Here is a 25959-nt window from a genome sequence, read left to right as displayed (position 1 = left end):
CAAACTGAGTTGAATCAGTCTTGAAGCAGCTATGTTATATTTGCTGTGGGGCACCTACTTAATTCCAGAAAATGACTAGTACGTAACATTTTCATAACAAGTGCAAGTTAACATTTTATTCTGGAGAAACTGACCTTTAAATGTACTCCTAAGTGCTGAGCTGGAAAATTATGTGAGGAAATGTAGCTTTTTATCAACAGAACAGCTGGGGCGTAATTTAATTTAAATTCTTAAACCAGTTGAGGGTCAAAGGAATGAGAAGGGCCCTTGTGGCCCAAAGATTACCAGTTTGACATTGCTGCTCTAATTAAACCAAAACATTTGCAGAGATCTCAGGATGCCTTGATACAGCACCTTTTTTGAAAAAACAATTGAAATCGCTTCCATTGAACTACTTTTTTTTCCCTCTTTAATCCAAATCCATTTTTTTTTTCATTAGACTCTTCTATCAAGATTTGACTATTTATTGCCTTGCTCTATCTAGCATTATCTAGATTGGTAACCAATAGTGTTTTGCATTTGCAAGGGAACAGGATCCAGAGGGCAGGTGGTTAGCAAGTAGTATAGCAACCTCGTCTATAGTGGTGGGGCTTGAATGAGGGAAGTAATGATTGTACCTGTGCGCAAGAACTGTAAAGTGTGGAGGATATCTGAACAGCAGACATTTACTCACAAATCAATCTTCTGTTTGAAGTGTTTGGTGATATCCTGGGCAGTGAGTAAGTTAGTGGGTGGAGGCAGTGGAGGACGAAGTAGAGAAGAGTTAACGGGGATGGGATGATAAATTGTTAAGGAGAGTGATAAAATAGGTCTTCTTGGCAGTGCGGAATTGTAATTTTGGAGGGCCGATTTTATATTGGTTGAAATCTTTGTGAGACCTAGTCTTAGGCCACAGGTGGTCGAGAGCATATGGCTATGTTTTTTTCAGACTTCCAGTGCCATCTGTTTGCCATGGTTGAAGGGGTCCGGGCCTGATTCTGTGTGTAGTTAGGGGGGCCAGTGTGTCTAGGGAGGCTAAAAGTGAATTCTTGTAGACAAGTGGCTAGGCTGGTGCAGGACAGGGGTGAGATTTTGTCATAGAGGTGTTCGGTAGCAGAGTAAAGAAGAGCAGGGGTTAGATGGCATAGGTTTCAACTGGTAAATGTTAGGTGGTTGGAGGGAGAGGAGGTGGAAGAGAGGGAGAGAGTGAAATGAATAAGGTAGTGATCAGAGAGAGGGAAAGGATAGTTGGAGAGATTGCATTGAGTGCATAGATGGGAGAAAACAAGGTCAAGGGTATTGCCTTCAGAGTGAGTAGAAGCATGTATCTATTGCTTCAAGTCAAATGAGGAGGTTAGATGGAGAAGTTTGGAAGTGGCAGGAGTGTTAGTATTAATAGGGATCTTGAAGTCACCGAATGATTGTGGGGATTTCAGAAGAGAGAAAGTAGGGTAGCCAGGCAGAGAAGACATCAAGAAAGGTTGATACTGGTCCGGGGACCGGTAGATCACAGCTATCCTTAGAGAAACTGGAGAGAAAAGACGAATGCAGTTTGCCTCAAATGAGAAGAGTGACAGGGAGGTGGGCGAAGTACCTGAAAGGTGCTATATGGGACTAGAAGGATTCCGACACCCCCTCCTTTGTGTCCACTGGGTCTAGGGGAGTGAGTCCAGAGAAGACCACCATGGGATTGGGCAGCAGAAGATGCAGTGTCGGATTCATGAAGCCAGGTTTCGGTAATGGTGAGTAGATTAAATTCATTGGCGATAAAGAGGTTATGAAGAGAGGTGAGTTTGTTACAGACAAAGCCGGCATTCCAAAGGGTGCAAGAGAAAGGGAGTCCGGTTTTGGGAAGAAGAGAAATGGGAACTAAATTGTGTGGATTTCAGCTGCAGCCAGAGGGTGCATGGAATTGGGTGTGTTAAGTACAGTTAAATGATGGAGGCCCAGGGTTTCGGGATATATCTCCAGAGGTTAGGAGAAGCAGAAGGGTGAGGGAGGTAATGTGAGAGTGTGATTTATATGAAGGGACATGCCCCAATGTCCTGGATGTTTTTTGTGTGTGGATTTAGAATTAGCAGGAGTTTGAGTGCAGTAATATGGAGAGGATAGAAGTGAGGGTCATATATATTAGCTGTGGGGTGGAGAAGAGGGTTGAAGGAGAGTTAGTTTATCCCACTGTAGTGGAGCTGGCCTGTAAGTTTTGCTTCAGGCACTGGGTCCTGCTTTAGGTGAGCACCTTGGCACATTATTGTACGAGTATAGTTAGCTGGAGGTTGATCTACAGGTCCATTGCTTTGGGTCCCAAAGCCTGATCCCTTATCGGGCCCAGCGGCCTGGAAAAGGCAAGACAGGGTTTTCCTGTAATTTCCTTTTTTCCATTCTTGGCTATACACAATCTGTCCTTAGTAAACCTTACACTTGACGTCGTTGGCATTAGAAGTATACTTGTGTGCAATTTTAGTTTATGTGTATATATATATATATATATATATATATATATATATATATATATATATTGTGTGTGTGTGTGTGTGTGTATATATATATATATATATATATATATATATATATATATATATATATATATATATATATACTTTTTTTTTTTTTTTAAATACACACTCCTGTGATAATAACTTTGATAACCTCCTTCGAGTAATGGGCATGTCCAAAAAACATAGACGTTTTTCCGGGTGAGTGATTACACCTCCAGCAAGCCAGGGGGATGAAATAGGGTGTATATCCACAAACATAAACACAACTAATAACACAACCAAATGTGACATGTGCAGTACACAAATATGTGAAAGTCTCTATTGAAAGGAGCAGGAAGTTGACAAATGCAAAAACTTCCAAATAAAGTCCAAAAAATAGGTGCAAATAAATGTTCTTAATGATGAAGTGCTCATAAATCAGGTTGCAGGTGCTGAATACACAGGTCCCTCGTGTCACCAAATTATGAAGGGGGAAAAGGTACCCTTACCGACTAATGACTTGAGCATGCATGATGTTAAAAAAAAAAAACATGGAATGCTGCAAGGAATCTTCAGACTAAAAATCATTCACCCCCTGCAAACAAATGTGAATGGACTCTTACCAGATGTCACATAAACAATCACTTAAAGGAAGGGTTAAAGATGGACGTCTCGATTCCTCCGTTTATCCAAGAATAGGTGTTCCTTAAAGAATCCTGGCTCTTAGGTGTTGAGCATAAAACTGATGCTTAAGATGGCTCCCAATAGGCATCCGCAGGATAGCTCCCCATATGTCAAGAAAATATAGGCAGGCAATAGTGCATTATCTTCTTAACAGAATTTATTAAAAGAAACACACTTACATGGATGGAAAAAAATTGGACAGGTAACAGATGTTTGCGGCCGCTCTGCAACGCGGTCCGCGAGTAGTGATAGCGCGGCTTCTCCACCCGACGCGTTTCCCCTTATGAAGGCGTCCACTGGGATTGGAGTGTACATGTCACATTTGGCTGTGTTATTAGTTGTGTTTATGTTTGTGGATATACACCCTATTTTATTTTGTACCTTCAGACAGTACATATTTATATCCAAGCGCACCTTATACCATTTTTCCATTTCAAATCACTCCATCCAGGTTGGAGTATCGGTAGCAGCTGATAACCCCATCTTTAGTATTGCGCACCTTTTTTCTTTATTTTCAAGCCAGGGGGATGCTTGCATCCAGCTTGTGAAGCCTGTTGGGGGTGAAGTATGCTCTGTGGTCACTCTTGAATTAAATAAGCCTGTCTCTAAAGGGACACTAGATATTAAAAGGGTAGGTTCCAGATGTCTGTCCAGTCCTCGTTAATCCGGAATCTTCCCAAGTTATTTTTTTTTTAAGTGACAACGTATCGTGGAGTGCCATCATAAGAAAATGGTTCTATATGGTGGAGGTAGGTTAATCAAAATATTCAGAAATGAGTAGGTGTTCAAGATCAAAAAAGGCAAATACAACTTGATTGTGAGGAAATGGACTAGTGAAGACATGGGTTAACTGCAAGTATCTAAAATAGTAGGAGGCCAATAAATTGTATTTTTTTGCAGATATTGGAAAAAGAGTGTGGAGCAATTTTCTACAGTTTGTAATACAGTTTTAATCTTATGTTAAGTCCATGCTTGAGAATCTGGGAGAAGTAGTGTGGCAAGGTGGGATTGGAGAGATGATGTCTGCTTTTCATAGCCTAACACCACCCTCCAAACCTTAAGGTAAGGGTGAGTGAGCATGGATGGAGTCGGGGCATGCAGCTTTTGGACCTCGAAGTAGTAGAAATTGGAGCGCCATCAGAAAAAGTAGGACAGCTGCTTCCAGAACCATAGAAGGGTTGGAGGTGATCGGGCACGGTCACTACCGAGTCGTTACTGAGAGGTAATAAAATATCTGTGGCAATCAGGTAGTGTGAGCCCCCCCCCCAGAGTGGGTCTTATCAGAGTGGTCAGTTTGTATATAGGGGGATGGGGACAGCAATTGGTTAGGCTGGGTAAAAAAACATTTGGGGAATCCAATGAGAGGAGTTTCAGAACAGAGTTTAATGAAGGTAATTCAGTCTAGCAGAGATAATGGCAGATTCTCCCATGCCTTGAGTTTTGCCTTGACATTGTGGAATAACAGCATTAAGTTAAGAGTAACAAATCTGACATTACATGAAATTAGCACTACCAAAAACTTGAACAGTTCCACCCACTGCAATTCTAAATCTGTAGCGGCAACTGAATCTGGATTTACTGGAAACAATATTGACTAGGGATGCACCAATACCACTTTTTTTTTTCTTTTAAGCAAGGAGTAGGAGTGCCAATACTTTTTTAAAGTACTCGCCAATTACCGATACCTATTTCTGGCATTTAGATAGATCAAGACGAGGAGGAACAGGGAGGGGGGGGGGGGGTCACCATCTATCAGTGTGCTGTGTAAACTTATCATCTGGATGAGACCAAGTGATGAAGAAACACAACACTCAACACTGTTGGCCCACTCCTAGGAGGACCATACTGTCATCCTACGGCCTCCTCCTCCTCCAGCCCCACCTCCTGCATTTCCATACAACATGTTTGAGTGCAGGAGTGTGAGTAACCTATAATAAAGGGTATTGAGTGCAGAAGTCAGGATGAGAGTGGGGTGTGGGTGTAGAGAGAGAAAGACAAAGGGGTGTGCGAGAGAGAAAAAATGGGGAAAAGAGTGTGTGTGTGTGGGGGGGGGGGGGGCAAATATAGAGGAAAATAGGCAAAAGAAAGAGGGAGAGAACGGAGAGTTTTTTTATGGCACTAAAAATACCAGCATGGCAAAATCCCATTCCTCAGCTCACACAGCACAAGGAAATGTCCACCAGAGGGGTCACTACAGCCTCAGAGTGCCCCAGAAGTGCAGATGTCCCCATCAGGGGTTTCCCCCATAGAGCGACCCCATGGAGCAGGTGTCCCCATCAGAGGGACCCCATGGAGCAGGTGTCCCCCATCAGAGTGACCCCATGGTCCACCATTTAATTAAAGCTGTTGTATAGTATACACAGACAGGAAAGCACCGCAGCACTACATACTGAAATAGAGTGCAGCCAGCTGACTGATCTGGGGAATGCATGGACCTACCCACCGGGCTGGAGGGACTGATATCACAGATCACAGCGCTGAATGATGGAAGGAGCGGAAGCGGTCCTTGGTTTTGTTTACATTTATCGGTCAGTGGGAAACCCCACTGCATTTGTTTTGTTTTTTTTTTCTTTTTTAGTCTATCTTTCCCTTATTTTCATCTGGCGATTAGGCCAGTAAAGCTTTTGTTTTTCAATAGAACAAGCTCTCTTACAGATGTGGCAGTTAGTGTTTAATTAAACCATTTACCACTGGCAGGGGTGCTTAAAGTGGTCAAACCTTTATCCTAAAAGGAAAAAAAAGCTGATGCTGTAACTACTTATAAAGTGTGAGCTGGAGTTTGGTTTCAGTTTGTTAATGTATCTAAATCTGCTAGTACATCTAACACCCTCCCCCCAAACACACCTGAATGTGGGAACCGGAGTGTGTGAGGCTCAGGGTAGCATGGGTGCCTGGATGGCAAGTGATGATCAGTAGAGAAGGTCTGCCAGGATGGTGGTAGATGTAGGTAAAACACCTCGGGATCAGTAGCGGTAAGCAGTCCATGCAGTAATAGAGTAGGAATGCCGAATGGGACCCAGAAAGCAAATCTGGAAGGTGGGATTGCCAGGCTCAAGAGGAGCGGGCGGAGAGACGCAATCAGAAAACAGGAGCCAAGGTCATACACGGTCAGACAACTGGAAAGAAGACGTTATCAGAAGATAGGCCAGTGTCATACACAGGCAGTAGTAGCAGGAGGAGAGTCTGAAGACAAGCCAGGTCAAACACAGAAGATCAAGCAGGAGCAAAGTCAATCAGCAGGCCAGGGTTGGGACCAGGAGAGAGTCAGAGAGATATCCAGGAACAAGCCAAGTCCATAACAGGTAGTCAGGCAGCAGAGTATTAATGAAGTGCGGTTGCAAGGATCACACGGAGCTGGGGAACATCCAGCGATCAGCACACATCAGGGCCTCCTTTAAAAGGCAGCTTGGCGCCATTCACGGGACTGTAGGTGCCCAGGTGTGCGCCAGAGAATACTGGCGCATACAGATACGCTGACGTGTTGGTGCATGCCAGTTACTGGCCTGAGTCCGTTTGTGAGCTGGCACATGTGCACAAATGTTATCTGCACAAGTACTGGTTTCCTGACATCTAATGATTTTTGGTTTTGAGTTTCATACCACTGTAATATGTTAGCCTAATTTTGAGTTTTCTTTTGAGCGCATTTGATTTGAGTAAATGTCAGCAGTAGGCTGTGTTCTTCTCAAACTGCCACTATTTGCGTGCCAGTTGCTTTAATACAGTGGTCCTCAAACTACAGCCCGCCAGGGTCCTGAACCCAGCCCGCCGGCAATTGCAGGACCCAGGGGCGGACTAGGCTGACGTCACATCATCTGACCTAAAGCAGAGCGAGCCCGAGGCCTCAGCATTTAGAGCGGAGGAGGATCTAACTTCCTCCTCCTCCCCCTGTCCTGAGTGGTTTAGCTCCTCCCACCTCCATCATCTCAGGAAGCATGGACAGAGGGGAAAGAACTGCCAGGACTCGAGAGCTATTCTCTGGTCTGAGGTGAGGCTGACTGAGCGCCGAGGATGGATCATGTGTGTCATGGGGAGCCAGGCACTGCAGAGAGACCCATACAAAGGGGATGGGGTTCATGCTGGGACTTGTAGTCTTTTACTTTTGGGGGATGTGATCCCCCATAAGTGAAGGACTACAGGCCCCAGCATGAACCCATGAGATCGAAGGGGTTCATGCTGGGACTAGTAGTCCATCTTTGAGGGGGGAGGTCACAGCTTTAGATCTAAGGGGTTCATGATGGGACAAGTAGTCCTTTACTTTTTTTGGGGGGGGGGGGTGTCACATCCTTAGATCTCAGGGGTTCATGCTGGGACTTGTAGTCAATCACTTTTGGGAGGTATGAACTATCTAAAAGTGAAGGACTGCCAGTTCCAGCATGCACCTCTCAGATCTGAGGACATGACATCGCCTCCTAACTAGTGAAGAACTACAAGTCCCTACACGAGCCCCTGTAATCTAAAAATGTGACCCCCCCCAAAAGTGAAGGACTACTAGTCCCAGCATGAACCCCTCAGAGCTGAAGACATGACAGCCCCCCAACTAGTGAAGGACTATTAGTCCCAGCATAAGCCCCTGAGATCTAAGAATGTGACCCCTTAGATCTCATGGGTTCATGCTGGGACTTGTAGTCATTCACAAGTTGGGGGGGTCAGTTCTTCAGCTCTGAGGGGTTCATACAGGGACTTGTCTGCACTGCTTGCACTTTAGTTCATTAGGCCATGGTGGTACAAGTCCCCCAGGGGAAATTAATTGTTAACCAGAGCAAGCAGGTATTTAATGTGCATATCTGGTGTATATTACAGAGCGAGTAGGTATTTAAGACCCCGTTCACACTGGGGCGACCTGGTCGCCTGACAAGTTGCTGTGGGTCGCCTGCCATAGAGCAGCACAGGACCCGTTCTAATAGGAGCGACACAAGTCGCTCCGACTTAGAAAAAGGGTCCGGAGCTTCTTTGGGGTGACCTGCATTGACTTCAATGATACGAAGTCCATGCCAGCCGCTCTGGGGTCGTGGTGCGAGCTGCGCACCGCGACTTCACAGGTCGCCCCGGCAAGTCGGGTCACCCCAGTGTAAACGGGGTCTAATAGAGCGAGTAGGTATTTAATGTGCATATCTGGTGTATATAACAGAGCGAGCAGGTATTTATTGTGCATATCTGGTGTATATAACAGAGGGAGCAGGTATTTAATGTGCATATCTGGTGTATATAACAGAGGGAGCAGGTATTTTATTGTGCATATCTGGTGTATATAACAGAGGGAGCAGGTATTTAACAGAGCGAGCAGGTATTTAATGTGCATATCTGGTGTATATAACAGAGCGAGCAGGTATTTAATGTGCATATCTGGTGTATATAACAGAGCAAGCAGGTATTTAATGTGCATATCTGGTGTATATAACAGAGCGAGCAGGTATTTATTGTGCATATCTGGTGTATATAACAGAGCGAGCAGGTATTTAATGTGCATATCTGGTGTATATAACAGAGCGAGCAGGTATTTAATGTGCATATCTGGTGTATATAACCGAGCGAGCAGGTATTTAATGTGCATATCTGGTGTATATAACAGAGCGAGCAGGTATTTATTGTGCATATCTGGTGTATATAACAGAGCGAGCAGGTATTTAATGTGCATATCTGGTGTATATAACAGAGCGAGCAGGTATTTAATGTGCATATCTGGTGTATATAACAGAGCGAGCAGGTATTTAATGTGCATATCTGGTGTATATAACAGAGCAAGCAGGTATTTAACCACCTCCCACCCGGGCCATTGTAAATATACGGCCGGGTGGGAGTCTCGTCCTTCTGAATGGACGTTCCAGAACGTCCTTCAGAAGGAGAGAGATCGCGCCGCCGCGGGCACGCTCAGCAGCGCGATCTCGATGTGCCTGTGTCCCTCGGACACAGAGCAACATCATTCGGCAGGAGGGCCCTGTGATTGGCCCTCCTGATCACATGACGGCTGTGTCCAATCACAGCCGTCATGTAATGTAAATAGAGCCGTTGTAACGGCTTCGATCTCTTCTCCTCCTGACAGATCCTGTCAGTGAGGAGAAGAGGGATGATCGGTACTGCTGCGGGGGTGATCAGTGAGTATTTCTAATTACTCACTGATCACAGGGGGGGTCTGTGCTGGTAATCAGAACATTGATTACCAGTGCAGCCCTGGGGGGGGGGGAGGGGTGCCACTAAGCCACCAGGGATGCCCACCCATGACCACCAGGGATGCCAAGCAGGGCTCAGAGAGCCCCCCAGTGCCCTCCCTATCAGTGTTGCCCACCAATGCCATCTATCAGTGCTGCCCACCAGTGCCGTTATTGCCATCTATCAGTGCCGCCCACCAGTGCCCATTTTTGCCCACCAGTGCTGCCTATCAGTGCCCCCCATCAGTGCCGATCATTGCCGCCCAACAGTGCCACCTATCAGTGCCCATCAGTGCTGCCTATCAGTGCCCACCAATGCTGCATATCAGTGCTATCTATCAGTGCCACATATCAGTGCCCATCAGTGCTGCATATCAGTGCTACCTATCAGTGCCCATCAGTGCTGCATATCAGTGCCACCCCATCAGTGTCTCCTCATCAGTGCCTGTCAGTGCGGCATCATCAGTGCTCATCAGTGCAGGAAAAAACATATCTATTTACAAAATTTTATAACCTAAACAAAAAAACTTTTTTTTTTTTTCCAAACTTTTCAGTCTTTTTTTATTTGTGCACCAAAAAAGAAAAAACCTGACGGTGATCAAATACCACCAAAAGAAAGCTCTATTTGTGGGGAAAAAAATGACACAAATTTGGTTTAGGTACAGTGTTGCAATTGTCATTCAAATTGCAACAGCGCTAAAAACTGAAAATTGGTCTGGGAAGGAAGGGGGTTTAAGTGCCCAGTATTGAGGTGGTTAATGTGCATATCTGTACATATGTGCAGAGGAATTAGTTCATATTTTTTTTTTAAACTATAGTCCGAGCCCCAACAGTGTCTGAAGGACAGTGAACTGGCCCCCTGTTTAAAAAGTTTGAGGACCCCTGCTTTAATGCATATGATATATATTGCCTAGTAAATAAAATAATTGTATTTGGAATCATCAAGCCAAGCCTAGATATTTACTTTAGACGTTTGCTATATCTGCAGCAAAACTGTCAGCATATGTGGATAGGTTCATATAGGATTATTTGTTTCTAAATTGCACGGCACATAAAGCATTCAGTACTGTATAGTTTGTTTTAATTCATTATAATTAAAAATCAGGTTGTGTAAAATGTTGATTCAGTTTAGGTTGCACACTGCTGCTTTTCTTATTAAAATATGGAAACATTGATGAACCTTAAGGAAGTGGTGATCATAAAATATCTGCAATACCTTGTATTACGCATTTTGCTAACCACTGAGTGTTTTATGTGTTTACATTGAGGCACATTAAATTGTTGATGCAAAAAGATCATAATTTCTAAACCAGTAGCCCAGATATATTTTTCTTTTTTCATATTTAGCACATGACGCATGTGCATAGAGCAGAGTATTTTTTCTTTGCAACCATTCAAAGCAGTCACACATTAATAAGCACAAAACCTCTTTTTTATGGCATTTAGTTTATACAGTTATGTTAAACAACTGCAGATAGATTTTTGGCCTTTTATTAAACAATTTTCCTCTACTGATACATTTGTGGTATTTTTGCCCCCTATTTTAAATCAAGTAATTTAAAATAGGATTTGGAGATAATATAACTGTACATGGCTGAAAATTAAATTTTAAGGTCACAAAACTCTGAGCCTAAATCTGGCCATATGCTAGTAGATTTACGAACAAACATTCATACGAATATTCGTACAAAAATTTGTATCCGTACATTCAGTGACTTGACGAATGTAGTCGAAAGCACTTCAAAATTTCATTTACATTATTTCCAAAATCGAATGTTTTTTTTTCTCAAACAAAAACCATATTTACAGTTTTTTTCAAGTTTATTTGCTGGAGAAAACATTTAAATTTCAATCCCAAACGAAACTCTGACCCCCATTAAAAATCTGAAAATCGAAGAACGTTCCTGAACAAAAGTTTTTTTTTTTTTTTTTTTACACAAAATTCTTCTAGTGTCTGGCCAACCTTTAGTGGTTCACACATTAACAGTGAAACATATCTCTGTAGTATGCACTAGCCTGAATCCAAAGCACTGAGCCTAGTTCTTCTACGGTATGATCTCCGATCCCTCTGCTATCTTCATGAGTCACTGAAAAGATTTCTAGCCGACACCTCAGCCTCCCGGGGGATGGCTCGCCCCCCTCTAGCACATTAGATGACTCATGGACTCCGTTCTCGGTTTTTCTTTATGAGCCTGTTAGAGGAGAGTGTGCGTTCCCTTCCCTCTAATCAGCTATCTGATTTGTCGGTGCTCTGTGTTCTAGCTCTGCAGTGTGTGAGATGTCAGATCCCCACCCCTTGCTTTCTGCTGCTTAGAGATGTATGTAAAATGTGTGTTTTGGAAAACTGGAGGAGAGAGGGTTGCAAATTAACAGGTACAACTTATGTGGGAGGATTTGTTTCCTATCTGTGTTGTCACTTCAGTGATTATAGAATTATAAAAAATAACCGTGCTAATACACAATCAAAATTATAAAGCTGCAACTAAAAGTGAGAAAAACACCTAAACAGAATACAAAAAATGTAGCTGCGCTAGATATGATAAATGACAATAAATAAATACTATCAAGTGTGTTAAATCAAAATGAATACATATGTGCAAAAGTGCAATATGGTAAGATCAAATATAACAAAAAATGGATGTAATATAGTGCACAATTCAGAGGGAAGGAAAAAAATTGTAATAATGAAATATATCTAAATGAATAAAAGAAAATAAATGTCCCAAGAATTAAGGTCACAATGGTGTAGAAAAAATATATAAGTCCTCCACCACAGCAGTGTTAAATACAATCCTCCGCAGTGCGTCCGTTAGAGTGGCATGCCAATATGCTTACCAGATAATGGTAAAAGATGCACAAATTGGCTCAATCTCTATAGGATCCAAGATGACAGGCTAGTCAGATGTAACCGCAGGTCAGCACTGAGAGGAAGTATGGCCTTAAACGTGCTCAAACTTCCACCGGGAAAGAAGTGCACCCATTATGGATCAGAGGCCAAAATTCTGAGTAAGAAATATACAAAGAGAAATTTCTGCGCTAAAAAATAAGGGTGAAGGGTGATGAATAAACAAAGCAGCTAGCACAAAATCAACTAACCGTGATCCATAAACATAATAATTCCAAAAAGTGCAGCGCTAAAAGTAATTATTATTATATTGTACAACTCTAAAAGATTTGTGAAAAACCAAATAAATGATCCACAAAGAATAAAAGGGGGGTAATGTCCAAAAGAAATGGATAAAGTCCCAAAAATGGTGTAAGTAGAAATAAATCCCAGTGCAGGATGCTATGAAGAACACTCCTTCCAGTGACACCAGGGGAAAGTGCAAGATGGGGACACCTCCGTGCACAAGTGCAGTAAGCAGCTTACCAGAACTCCGTGGCTACTCAATTGAATGAGACAGCCTCTCCCAGCAAGATGTTATATATCAATATAATCAGCAAGATGTCAGACAAAGGCACTCCTTGGTTACTCCGTCATGAATGATTTTCCAGTGGGTATCCATTTAGATCAGAAGTGTTCAATGAACAGGTTTCGGTTTTTGCTGCTTTAAAGTACAAGGTAACTCGATGACCACTCAGTTTGTCCACAACAGCAGTCCTTTAGGGAATACAGTGTGGGCTAAAGGGATGATCCTGTTCTCCACATGTGGCTCACAGCCACTTCCTTTGCATGTCCACTAACGCTGTTTCAGGGGTTTCTAAATAACCCGCTGTCTGTTTCACAGCTGCCGCCGCTTCCTCCCGCACTTCCACAGACACTAATTCACCAACACTTCAGTGGTTATATGTAAAGGTTTACAAGCACTTCAAGTCTAACATTCAGCAAAGTTTTTCATGCAGGCTATGGGATTGCAGGCAGGATATGTGTTATAATGACTATACCTGAATTGGCTTATAAACACGACATTGGATTGGAATAAATAGGCCGCAGACGTTTTATTATTGGTATAAATAAACTTAAATAAAAATTCCTTATTTCAACATATTACACATAACACTTGAAAACAACCTAGCCACTACGGCTCAGGTTGAAAATACACAACATGAAATTCAAATAAATTTATCCAACCAAATACTTCAACTTCTCAGGAAAACTACTACCGTCCACCTAAGCATTACACAAATGCGACGCGTTAACCAATAAATAACTGGCTGCGACAACCAGGAAAAAAGGGGAGGGAGGGAGGGGAACACCACAGCTCAGTTTCTTGAGGCGGCTGAGTCAGAGCTGCTGGGGGTCCTCCTTAAATAGCCCTAAAAGAGAACTGGATGGGACTGGCTGAGCTATCCAGGCGGGAGATTTGAGCGGGAAAGCGGGGCTCACGCCAGAATCTCCCCAAAAACAAGCTTAATTTGGGCGGGAAGACCACAGCTGTTTGAAAAACTACCCAGATACAGGATTAAATTTAGCGGGAAAGACGGCTAAATGACCCCAGAGGAAAGAGGTCAAACGGCCCTTAACTCAGGGATAAGCCATACTTTGAATAAAGGTTAATAATAAAGGGTCACCTTTTAATATGCCCCTGCCGCCATCCCATAAAGAAAAGGGGGATAATACAGCCCTCCTTTTCCCCATATTCAATTAATTTTTAGGCACCTTTCACACAAGCCAGCGGGGACAGAAAAAACAGGTAGTTGATCTATGTTTTTTTTTACTGCGCACCTACAAGAGAACATATTGCTGTTTGCTTGGAGCTTTGCATTGTGGCGTGTCCATTTTAATGCTACAGTAGAGTTTGATAGGTGGCGCTGCCTGTCAAACTCTCCCATTTAGGTGAATGAGGCTGCACTGCATCCGCGAGGCAAACACTTGGCTCACAGATGCTGTGCAGTCCTGTAATGTAAAATGTACTGTTCGTAATTAAAATAGGAAAGGAAAATGTATACAAAAAAAAAAACGGGTGGAGGAAGTATTACCAGCTGATATCCGTTTAGCCCCCACCACAGAACGCTTTTTAGGGGGGCTGAAAATTATACTGCTAATGTAAAAGGAGCCCTAAGGTTGCATATAAAGACATCAGCATGGTGTAAACAATCTTTTTTATATATACAGTAAAACCTTGGATTGCGAGCATAATTCGTTCTGAAAACATGCTTGTAATCCAAAGCACTCTTATATCAAAGCAAATTTCCCCATAAGAAATAATGGAAACTCAGATGATTCGTTCCACAAGTCCTTCAGTTTATAGTCTATATACAAAGATTATAGCAATGTGATAGGTTGTGTAACCATAAAATGTTCATCCACAAGATGTAGCCTTCCCAAGGGGATTAGAAGCAAAATCTAGCAGAGCTACAGAATATAAGAGAGATGAGAGGAGCCTCTAAGTGTAGCAATATGGTTACATTTAATGAAGGTTCAAAATTTAGCAACTCACATGGTTGATGATTATAATAGGCACATCTAAGTATGCAGGCATCCGGGGTAAAGCTGTCCACATAAACCATCTTCTAAACCACCGGCACTCACCACTGTCAGTCTGCAATCGTGACCGGGAAGAATAGCCTGCAGTAGAGTGATCTGAAAGTGAGGCTTTGAATCACTCGTGGAGTGCAGCGGGGAAGGGATGATGAAGATGGCTGTGCAGAGGATAGTCTATGTGGACAGCTTTACCCTGGATGCCTGCATACTTAGATGTGCCTGTTTTAATCATCAACCATGTGAGTTGCTAAATATAGAACCTTCATTAAATGTAACCATATTGCTACACTTTAGAGGCTCCTCTCTTCTTTTTTATACATGACGCTACTTGTATATCAAGACATCGCTTGTATATCAAGTCAAAATTTATTTTAAAAATGTGCTTGTCTTGCAAAGCGCTCTCAAACCAAGTTACTCTCAAACCAAGGTTTTACTGTATTTTAATTTTCTTAAAAACATGATTCTTTGTAGATGTTCAATTATATATGTACATGAGGGCAGCTTATGGGCTCGTTACTTGTGCAGGCTCTGCTTACTGCTTTGCAGGGGTATACAATTGTTTTGCTGTACTGCTCCTTCTCACAATGCAAGTTTATGAGGTTGATTTAGGAAGATGTAGGGGCTGTTCACAAAATTTATACACCAAGGGATATGAAAGAAAAAAAAAGATTTGTGTTAACACGATTGATTGATGTGAAAACAGTTTGACCTCACTTCTGAATGTTAACTTTGCAAAGTGAGCTTTCACATTGGTAAGTAAATGGCCTGTATTACTTTAGGAAATCAACCTTTTTAAAGTTGGCTTACTAACTGGAAATAATGCATTCTGAGGCTCAAAATTTGTTGGTGGAAATGGAGTACATGTTATGAGTCACTGAGAGCAAGAATGTTAAAAAGAGGGAAAAAAAACATAAAAAAATGTTAAACGCTGAAATAACAATTTGTTCACTGAAAAGGCACACGGTCAAAATGAAAATTAGGCCTTCAAATGTATACAGGGTACACAGCCTTCCTGCTCAAGGCTTCAGTTTTTATTCAAGCCATAGCAATAGTACAGCTTTTATAAATAGGGCAGGGGAGCAGAAAAGGCAGCTTGTATTGACCCCCACATCACTGGAAGATCACAGCTGCAGGGTTATCCAAGGGGGCAGAGCAAAGAAGATTTCAATGAATATAGCAGCCACTAACACAAGGAATGCTTTTAATTCATTGTAAGTAGCATCCCTGGTGCTGATTTTTTTAATATTTAATTAAACTTAAAGGGTAACTTCACTTTCGTGGAAAAAAAATAGCAAAAATAATAAAGATAGATCTAGCTTTAACATGTGCAGCTGCTATTGTAATTTATTGTTAACCAACATTACCTTTCCTTTTCAGTTTGCAGCGCTGTCATTTTCTGTAAAATTCAATGCAATATCACAACCTGTAAGGCCTTCTGTACACAGTTGATGTACAGAACTTCCCCAGAAATATACTAACTGTAACTGCACTAAGATGCAAGTCAAATTTTAGGCACCCTCTGCAATAGGAATTATATTTTTGACAAGATGCTCCCTAATGGTTAATTATTTCTAAAGGGACCCTGACTACAACTTTCCTTATTAGAATGCTGAAAGTGCATCAGCTGATTATATTGAGCACAGATTTTCCCATTCATGAATCGGTGTTCTGAGGACATAGTAGAACACACATCTTTTTCATAAGAACTGAAAAAAGGTACAATGTTTGTTAAATTCCTTGCAATGTACCTAGATCACCCAGAGGGGACTTTTTTTCAACAAACGTATTGCTACTCTTCAATTCCAGTAATTCAGCAACTTTGCAAAAACTGTAGGCACACTAGGAGGTAAGTCAACTTAGGTGCAATTCACCTCCAGGTCTTCTCTATTACTTACATGTGACAGGTTTATTGCCCTCCTGGAGGACACTCTGGCTGTGAGAGGAGAGAAGTGCACACAGCTGCTATGCCCATCCCTCCCTTCTGCTGCCCATTCACAGAAGCCTTCATATTTTGTATGATAGTTCACATAATACTAAGGCATCTGTGAATGGGCAGAAGGAGGGGAGGGCCAGGGAAAACAGTTCTAGTGATTCTACTCTTGAAGGAACAGAGACCAGTGAGTGAGCAAGTTCAAAGCTCCGGAAGTTATCTTCCTTCTACTTGTCAGATGTGTAAAATAGAGATAATTCTATGAGGCTGCAACCTCATTAGACTTTACTCATGATTGTATGTCTGCAGTTTTTACAAAGTAGCTGAATTTCTGGAATTCAGATTTAACTGTTTGTAAAGCAGTGGGGGTACTTCAAACTCACCTCGGTGTAAGGTGCCATATACAAAAAGCCTGTTTTACCAGTGTTCAAACTAAATTCTGTGGAGTAAAATCCCCTATGGTTGTATCTGCCCGAGATAAGGTCCTTTAAACAAAATTCCTCAATCGCTCTTATTATACCTCTTATTTTCTTTGCAAGATGGGCAGGCTTCCCTCTCCCGCTTGTACTTTGTACTTGGTACTTTTTACCATATGAACTGGGAGTGCCCTTCTATCAGAGCTTGCGCTAAGGTTACGGATTTTAATAGTACAACTCTTTAGATTTCCAATATCTGTAATGCACTGCGATGTTTACTGGGTTATGTGGAGGAGGATACTCTCCCTAGTGGGATTAAAATATTAATAACCTTACTGTTTTTCTATGCCAAAAAAAATGAATACTTATGCATTAGAAGTCTCAGGCCCCACCATCCTTACTCCTAATGCTTCATATTGTTAACCAAGCTATACCTATGTATAAAGTAACCTACGAAGCATGAGGCTGCCCCAAGAAATGTACAAAATTTTGCTCTCCCTGGCTTGATTCCCAATATATGGTTGCTACCGGTTAATGTTATGTATCTCTTATGTTCATAACCATTTTCTGTCATTTGCTGCGAGGCATTTCATACATTTTTCATTCCATGTGATATTGTACTTGCTACTGTATGTTATTTCTTGAGCAGGGACCTTCCTTTTTTGGTCCCTATTACACCATCTGGTTATGGCATGTATGGATAATTTGATATTTCTGTTCTGTATTGTTTCGAGCTGCGTCTTGGTGCTGTGCCTTGCTGGGCACATTTTTTCCCTTTTTTTTTGTTAACACAAGGAAATAAAAAAGTTCAATAAAGTTACCCTTTAAAAAAATTCTGTGGAGTAATCTGATTCTCCAATCAAATTTAAACTTGCTAGGGAAGTTCATAAGATGGCATTCACAGTTCACTTTTTTTCCTGGAGTCTTAATATTTACTCAAGGATGTAGAATATTCATTATAATACAAAAAAAAATGACCTCAGATAACCGATGCACTGTTAGAAATCAGCAGTGTACAGATGTACCTGGGGAAATTCCTGATATTAAGGCTAAGTAGCGCACCAGTGTTTTTTTTAAGTTGCTCTACTGATCATGACTCCCTGTAGAATGTGGTACACAATCAGCATGTTTTAGTGATTAAAGCTGATCTCCAGGTTTAATTTAACTTTAAATAGTTTGTTTGGACCAAGCTGGTCCAAGCAAATGTTTTTTTCTCTAACCGTTGCAGTGACTGTGAGTGCTGTATAAAACAGTATACAGCGCTGTGTTCTGGCAGTGGGATGAGACCCTTCTGCCCTCCTCCCAGAATTAAATCAAGCTAGGCTAATCACTGCTCAGCCATTCTGGGAAGCGTTTTATTCTGTGAATGAATTACAAAGCTTTGTTTTATTGGTGGAGTTTGTGATGGCATCAGACCGCCTCCCTGCCTCAGCCAATCAATGGAAGCTTTCTATTCATTCACAGAACATGGTACATGTATTTTACCTTATGCAAGTAGGCTCCGCCAATAATCTTGTTTTAGGTGCTTTATTTTTTAGCTTGTAGAATTTATATGATCAGGAATGAAGATCCTGACTGTAACTATTTACAATGGCTTCTATATTCTGCTTTCCCTGCCAGAAGAAAATGTAACACTTTACAATAACACAGTATGACAAGTCTAAACCCCCCCCGGTTTTGGCATGAAAATTACAAATTTTAATTTTTTTTTTCTTTTTTTATCTTCTATGCAAGAGTCAGTTTAAGGATGTGGATGACTGCAAGATCAGTTTTTTTGAAAATTGTAAAGACCTCTTGAGGAAGGCAAAACAAGCGTGTCAGCTTGGACCCAAAGATGAAGTTCCACAAGAATTTCAAACTGTGAGTACTGCTTAATAAATACTTTTAGCTCATTTCAAACTATGACAAATAAATGAAGCTCGGACATAAAAGCATTACCTTGACACATATATACAGTTGTAGGCCTAAAATGAAGTGCTTTACAAACACATAGTAACACCTGAAAATTTATTTATAAGATTCTACATATAGTTGTCATCGGTAAAATAAATCTTATGCTTTTTTATTGATGTATACATTTACATTTAGGCAGTCAACCTAATTTATTAATGTCTGGCGCAAGGCCAATCTGTGTTTGACAGCAATTGTTCATTTTCAGAACTTCATTGGAAAAAAACATTTGAAAGATTAAATCTGTTTGAGGTGTGACAATAAACACAGCTTGTATTTCAGAAATTTTTATAAATTAGGCCAAGTAAGGATAATTTATGGCAAGTAATGTAAAGGAGAAATTGTTTTTATTTTTTTTTGCCTTCTGCAAACAGTAGTTTACCTTCATTTATCAATCAGACTGGAAAAAATGTATATCTAGGATTTCCTTAAAGCGGAGTTCCAGCCTAACACACTCACCTGTCCAACGGTCCAGCGATGCGGCCGCCCAAAGCCTCGCTCTTCTCACTCTCTGCTCTCCGGCGCCGGCATCACTGGTGTGGGCACCCGGCTGTGACAGTTTGCGGCTTCACAGCCGGGTACGCACTGCGCATGCGTGAGTTGCGCTACACGTCATGATTGGCCGGCAATCTTCTGGGACCTCTGACATGTCCCAGAAGATTGCAGGGAGGGAGGGGGAGAGGAGAACTTCCGCTCAGGGCGCTGCATCGCTCCGAGCGGAAGTGGGAGCGAGTACCTGTCAAAACTAGGTACCTGCCCCCCCCCCCCCCCCAAAAAAAAAAAAATGACATGCCAAATGTGGCATGTCAGCAGGGGGTTAGCACTACCTAAAGCGGAAGTTCCACTTTTGGGTGGAACTCCGCTTTAACTGTGAGCTGAGTGTATTGCCTTAGTTTCTGTGTTCTTGCATTTTTACTCTTCCTTTGCAGTCCCTAACTATAAAGATGCCAATGCTGTTATTTGGGTAAAATAGAAGACAAATGTTGTATAGGGTAAAAACATGGAGGCTGACATTGCTGGCTGACTTCTAAATTGCTAGTTACCTGGATTCCATTCTGACCTTGTGGTTTCTTTGCCTTCTGTCACCTAGAATAAGCATACAAACAGAGTTTTGACTTTGCTGATCACCATACTTGTTCCTACTCACTAAGTTTAGGTAAAGTCGGCATGTCAAAAATATTATTGGGCTGCCTGCTAACGTGACTATGGGAGCTGAATTTTCTTCCTTTTTTTAACGTTTAGAGAAGTAAGTAGCCTAGGGAAAAAAAGCTATAAGAAAAAAGTGCAGGTACCTAGAGGTGCAGGGTGGGCTTAGTGGCAGTTCTGCCATATGGCCAAGACTGGAGGGTATTGGGGATACTGGTACGTGCAGGCTATACACCTAGGTGCTTGTAGTGGCTCTATCATGAGAAAAGTAGGGGGCGCTTCAAGTGTTCGCCCCCTTTCAAAATGCTAGTTATTGTCTTTCTCAGAGCTTTAACACATTTGCCCTAAAACACCAAAAATGTAGGAAGTGATGAAACATTTGTAAAGAAATGTGTCAGAAAGTCCATTTATTTTAGTCTTCTCATTATATCACCAGTCTGTGAAACCCACACTCCAGAAAGCCACCACCTCATAAAATATTGTTCACTATTTAATATTGACCTCCAAATTACAGGCAGGTCATAATGCGCCTAATCATACATATCCAACCACGGCATCCCGGAATCCATCTTCCAATCCTCCTCATTAAAATGGCTGCATAAACTAATATATATGTTATGGTACTCTGAAGAAACAAATAGGCTCACAATAGGTAAATACTGCTATTTAATATTCATTATTGTGTAAAACTAAGGCTGGCCATACACGATGGGAATTTCTTTCCTGCAACCACAGATTGCAGGAAAGAAATTTGCATGATTCACCCTTTAACACTGACCGTGCTGACAGGGGAATTTGCAGTTGGCAGTGATAGTGGCTTTAGCAGTCGCTAGCGAAAATCGGAAAAATAATTCTGGTTGGCTGATTCTGGCATCAGTCACCAGCTGCCTGCTCCCTTCTCACTGAAGACTGAAAACTGAGTCAGTGGTCTTTAACGGCTTGGCGCCCAGCCACCGTAGTTTTATGGCAGCAGGTCGGCTCTGACCCGCATAACGATGTACCTGTATGTCGCGTTGCAGAACTGCTAGGGGGGGGGGGGCACGCGTGTGCACATTCGCCACAGGGGAAGCTAATAAGCAGGTCCGGCGGGCCGCGATTGTCGCAGGGCACCCGCGATCATTCCCCGTGGAGACAGAACGGCGATCTGCCATTGTAAACACGGTAGACCGATGTTCTGTCAGTTATGAACACAGGAATCCTGTGTTCCTCTTATTTAGGGACACAGGTCGCTGTGTTCATGCAGCAAGCCCATTCCCCCACAGTTAGAAAGCACCCCTTAGGGACATATTTAAGCCTTTGATCGCCCCTGGTGTTAACTTCTTCCCTGCCAGTGTCATTAGTATAGTAACAGTGCATATTTTTAGCACTGATTACTGTAGTAATGTCACTGCCCCCCCCTCCCCTAAAAGTGTTAAAAATATCAGTAAGGTGTCCAATCTGCCCACCGCAATGCCGCAGTCCCCCTAAAAATCGCTAATTGCCACCATTGCTAGTAAAAATAAATAAATAAAAATGGCATAAATCTTTCCCCTAGTTTGTAGACGCGATAACTTTTGCGCAAACCAATCAATATACACTTATTAGGATTTTTTTAAAGCAAAAATATGTAGCAGAATACAAATTGGCCTAAAATTATGAAAACATTTGATTTTTACATTTTTTTTTATTGGGAATGTTTTATAGCAGAAAGTAAAAAAAATATATATTTTTTTTTCACAATTGTTGCTCTTTTTTTGTTTATAGCACAAAAAATAAAATTCTCACAGGTAATCAAATACCACCAAAAGAAAGCTCTATTTGAAGGGGAAAAAAAGAACATCAGTTTTATTAGGGTATAGCATTGCACGACTGCACAATTGTCAGTTAATGTAACGCAGTGCTTAATCGCAAAAAATCGCCTGGTCAGTAAGGGGGGTAAAGCCTTCCAGTTCAGAAGTGGTTAAACACTTGATCTTAGAGGTGGCGAGGGACAGATGCAGCAATCAGACCAATGCTGCAACCACCTAGGTGAGTATAATTGTTTTTTTTTTTTTTTTTAAAGCCTGCACTTCTCTTTTAATGCTAAAAATCTAAGACACATGGTACAATGGGCCCTTAAAATGCCTTATTCTAGACCGGTCATTAATTCCCATTTTTACATTTTGTTACTTTAAAGTAGGGCCGAAACAACTAATCGATAAATCTGGAGTTGGGGTTGGATTGTCTTCAAAACACATACTCACTCACCCAGTGAACCCAGTGTTGTTCCACTGTGATCCACTGTTCAGCTTACATACCCCAAGTCCTTCACTGCCATCTAGGTCTTTTCCCACTCATAAGTGACCACTCTGTGTCTCCGGTCCTGCAGCCTTCTGGGAGAGGTGATGTGCTTATCCCAGAGGCTGCAAGACTAAGAACGCAAGACAAAAAAATGTGAGCAAACACAAAAAAAATCTGTTTCCGTTTGTGGAGATGGGAAGGTTGCAAGGGAACAAACTCCCCTTTATGAGTGAAGGTGCACTTTAACTTCTTTTAATGAAAGCCATTTAATGAAGACAATCCAGAAGTGCAGCTAGTTCTATTCAAATCTCAAACCTTTTCCTGTAAAAGTCAAGCATGGCTTCTGCCCTCTACATCAGCCAAGCCTGCTCATTGTTAAGGCACCAGCCAAGCCTCCTCATTGTTAAGGCACCAAAAAATAGGTATGAGGGTGGGTCAAGCGTTACTTTTATGGTAAAAAGTTATGATTTCCTTTTCCCTTTAAAATTATATATCAAGATTTTCTTGCCATTTTGCCATGTGATTTTCCTAGAAGCTAACCTCTGTCTCTGCATTTTCTTCATCAGATGCTCAGTCCAAATTGCATAGATCTGTGATAGATTCACTTTAGATCTGTCAGGACAAAAACGTTTAAAACATTAACATTCTACGGTGGCTTGTTCTCCCATTTTACCTGGATGGAGGCCTTTGACCCCAGTAATACAAAATTTAAAAACGTCTGACTATGGGACAGACCACCTTTGTTTCTTCAGTTATGTTCAGAACCTCTACTACGATAATTTTATTGATACCATTGAGCCAAGCTTCCAATCAATATTTCTCTTACGTCCTCAGACAGTCGCCGCCCCTCACATAGTCTTCACCAATGGGTATTGACTTCCGCTCCGCAGGAGTAGCTAGGCATAAGACTTGTTAGAAACAAAAGCTTTTAGCATAAACACACCCATGGGGGCTGTCCCACTGGTCAATACCCCCCCTGCAGTAAGCCATCCCAACTCAGTTTGTCTCTGCCTAGCGTTAGGAGTAGTTAGGCTTCCCTGTGCTGGGGCTACAGTCTCAGCCTTCTAATCTTTTCTTCTGATTTTTATTTTGCAAAAATGTCAGTTTTTTTCTTTACTTTACTAGCTGTTTATTTTGTCAGCTTTAGTTTAGTCGGATCTTCGGATGAAGATGGATCATGTGGAGCTGGGAATCGGACTGGCCGCCCTGGCTTTCTAGGGCAGAGGGTCAGATGGATTCCCAGCCTGCCAACAAGCGTTCGGCTATGGTTCGCCCTGGCGCTATGAACGACCTCACTGGACACATCTGCGGTTCTGTGCTGCAGTGTCCTGCGTTTTTGGCTGACGGCATTCCCTGTCATCTGAGGACAGAGGCTTTCCATTCTTAGAGGCACCCCACGCCATCCGGTACAGGTAAGTACTTTCTGTGTGGGGACCTCTGTCTGGGGTGGCAGTCCTGTGTTGCTGTGTGTCCCCTCATGTCTGTGCGTTTGTGGGGCTCCCTGATGTGATCCCTGCGGGGGTCTGCTTTAATACACTGCTGGCACTGTGTGGTGTGGGGGCCCCTCTCCTGTGTCACTTTTAGTGTTTGGGAGGTGCAGACTGTGTGTGGGGCGACCACTGCGGCTAAAAACCGCGCGGTCCGCCATTTTTGATGTGGGCAGCATGTCTGGCTTCACTGTGGGCTTTTACAATAGCTTGCTATGTAGTGGTTTTGGCGCCATCTTGTGTGTGGCAGAATGATCGTTCCGAGCACATGTCGGCGGCCATCTTGCCGAAGCCTCCCATTCATTCCTATGGGCAGCCATTTTCCCTGAGCCTTGCAGCATATAGTTCAGCTCTGGTGACCTCATTTCCTTTTCCTCTGGAGCAGCGATCGGTGTGGTAACACTCTGTGGGGCTCTGCAGACTGTCTCTTCCATATCTCTCTGTTTTGTCCTTCCTGGCTCAGTTTTGTCCATTTTTGGGGGTCTGTGTACACTGTTCTTATAGCGGTGGGCTGCGCTATCCGCAGCGCTTTTAAGGGGCCAGTACTTTTACTCATTGTTTTTTGCAATGGATTCTCAGGACAGCAAATTCCCCCCAGCCTTGGTGGGGGACCCCAGTTCTGCTGAACCCCCCATTATACCTAATTTGGCCGCTGTGGTGGCGACTTTGGTGTCAAAAATGGAGGTGCTGATGGCTGAACGGGCTGCTAGAAAAAGGCCTAGATTATCTTTCTCCTCCGATTCAGATGGTGATGTGGCTGCTGTGGCTGGCGTGCCCTTTTCAGGGTCTCGCTCGTCCCTGGACCTTCTGGGGTCTGAGGGGGAGGCGGAGGTGGAGGGGGTTGATGAATCTTCCCCGGGGTCGCCTGAAGAAAGCGCTAATATGGATGCGTTGATTTCTTCTGTAAAAGAAACACTACATTTGGAGGATGAGCCCTCTCCTCCGGGCATTGTGTCCTCATTTGGTACACATAGGACCTGCAAGTCGGCGCAGGTTTTTGCCTGTCCTGCTGAGTTTCATCACATGGTGAATGAACAATGGCGCAGTTTAAAACGCCCTTTCATGGTGCCTAGTCAGTTTAAACTGCTTTACCCCTTTGCGCCTTCTACGGATGCGAGTTGGTGTGTGGCCCCCCAGGTGGATCACGATGTGGCCGTGTTAAACAAGGCTACTTTGGTTCCCACTGAAGATACCCCGGTGTTCCGGGATCCTACGGATAGGAGGTTGGAGTCTCTGGCTCGCCATGCCTACACGGTGGCGGGTTCCATGCTCAAACCAATTTTCGCTTCTGTCATGGTGGCTCAGGCGGTGGCGGACTGGACTAAGGTGCTTAGACGCACACTAGTGTCTTACTCTGCCCCATCTGCTACACTGGCAATGGTGGACCAAATTCATCAAGGGGTCATGTTTTTGTGCGATACGGCCTTAAATGAGGCCCCTTTGGCTGCACGCCTGTCTAGTGTCGCGGTGCTTAACCGTCGACTGATCTGGCTGAAGAGCTGGTCGGCTGACCAGACGTCACGGAAAACGGTGGCTTATTTTCCCTATGCAGGGTCTCGTCTTTTTGGTGAGGCTTTAGATACTTTGGTGAATTGAGTCACTGGGGGCAGAAGCACTCTGCTGCCCCAGAATCCAAAGAACAAGTCTTTTCACGGCAAACGGGGTCCCGCCTTTAGACCCTCTCAGGGTTCCTTTTGTGCCTTTAAGCCTCAAAACAAGGGCAAACCTTTCAAGGGCCAAGGTGGCCAGAAGAAACCCTGGGCGGGCAAGCAAAAGTCCGGCCATGCTGGTACGGCGGCCCACTCCGCCTCTGCCTGAAGGGGCGCCCTCACCCGTTTCAGGGGTGGGGGAACGTTTGCGCGGGTTCCTCCAACCTTGGCTGCTCCGTATTCAGGACAGGTGGGTTCAGGAGATCATTTGATCAGGATACAAGATCGAATTCCTTTCACGGCCGGCGGCCAGATTCTTTCCCTCAAATCTTCATTTGACGCCAGGACGTCTACAGGACCTGCATCGTGCGGTGCAGGACCTCGTCGCCCAGGGGGTGATTGTCCCGATGC

The 25959-nt window shown here is 43.0% G+C and overlaps 1 protein-coding gene across 1 annotated transcript in view; it reads left to right on the top strand.

Annotated features, from left to right (window-relative positions):
* The window catches only part of SMC5 (structural maintenance of chromosomes 5), a 193865-nt gene that overhangs the window by 102908 nt on the left and 64998 nt on the right, over window positions 1-25959 (top strand). The window contains exon 18 of the mRNA XM_082243764.1: window positions 18792-18917. Within this exon, the coding sequence (XP_082099890.1) occupies window positions 18792-18917 (126 nt within the window). The remainder of the gene's footprint in view (window positions 1-18791; window positions 18918-25959) is intronic.

This window comes from Pelophylax lessonae, assembly GCF_965119305.1.
Source record: "Pelophylax lessonae genome assembly, chromosome: 1".
Lineage (NCBI taxonomy): Eukaryota > Metazoa > Chordata > Amphibia > Anura > Ranidae > Pelophylax > Pelophylax lessonae.
This window is presented reverse-complemented; position numbering and strand designations above follow the sequence as displayed.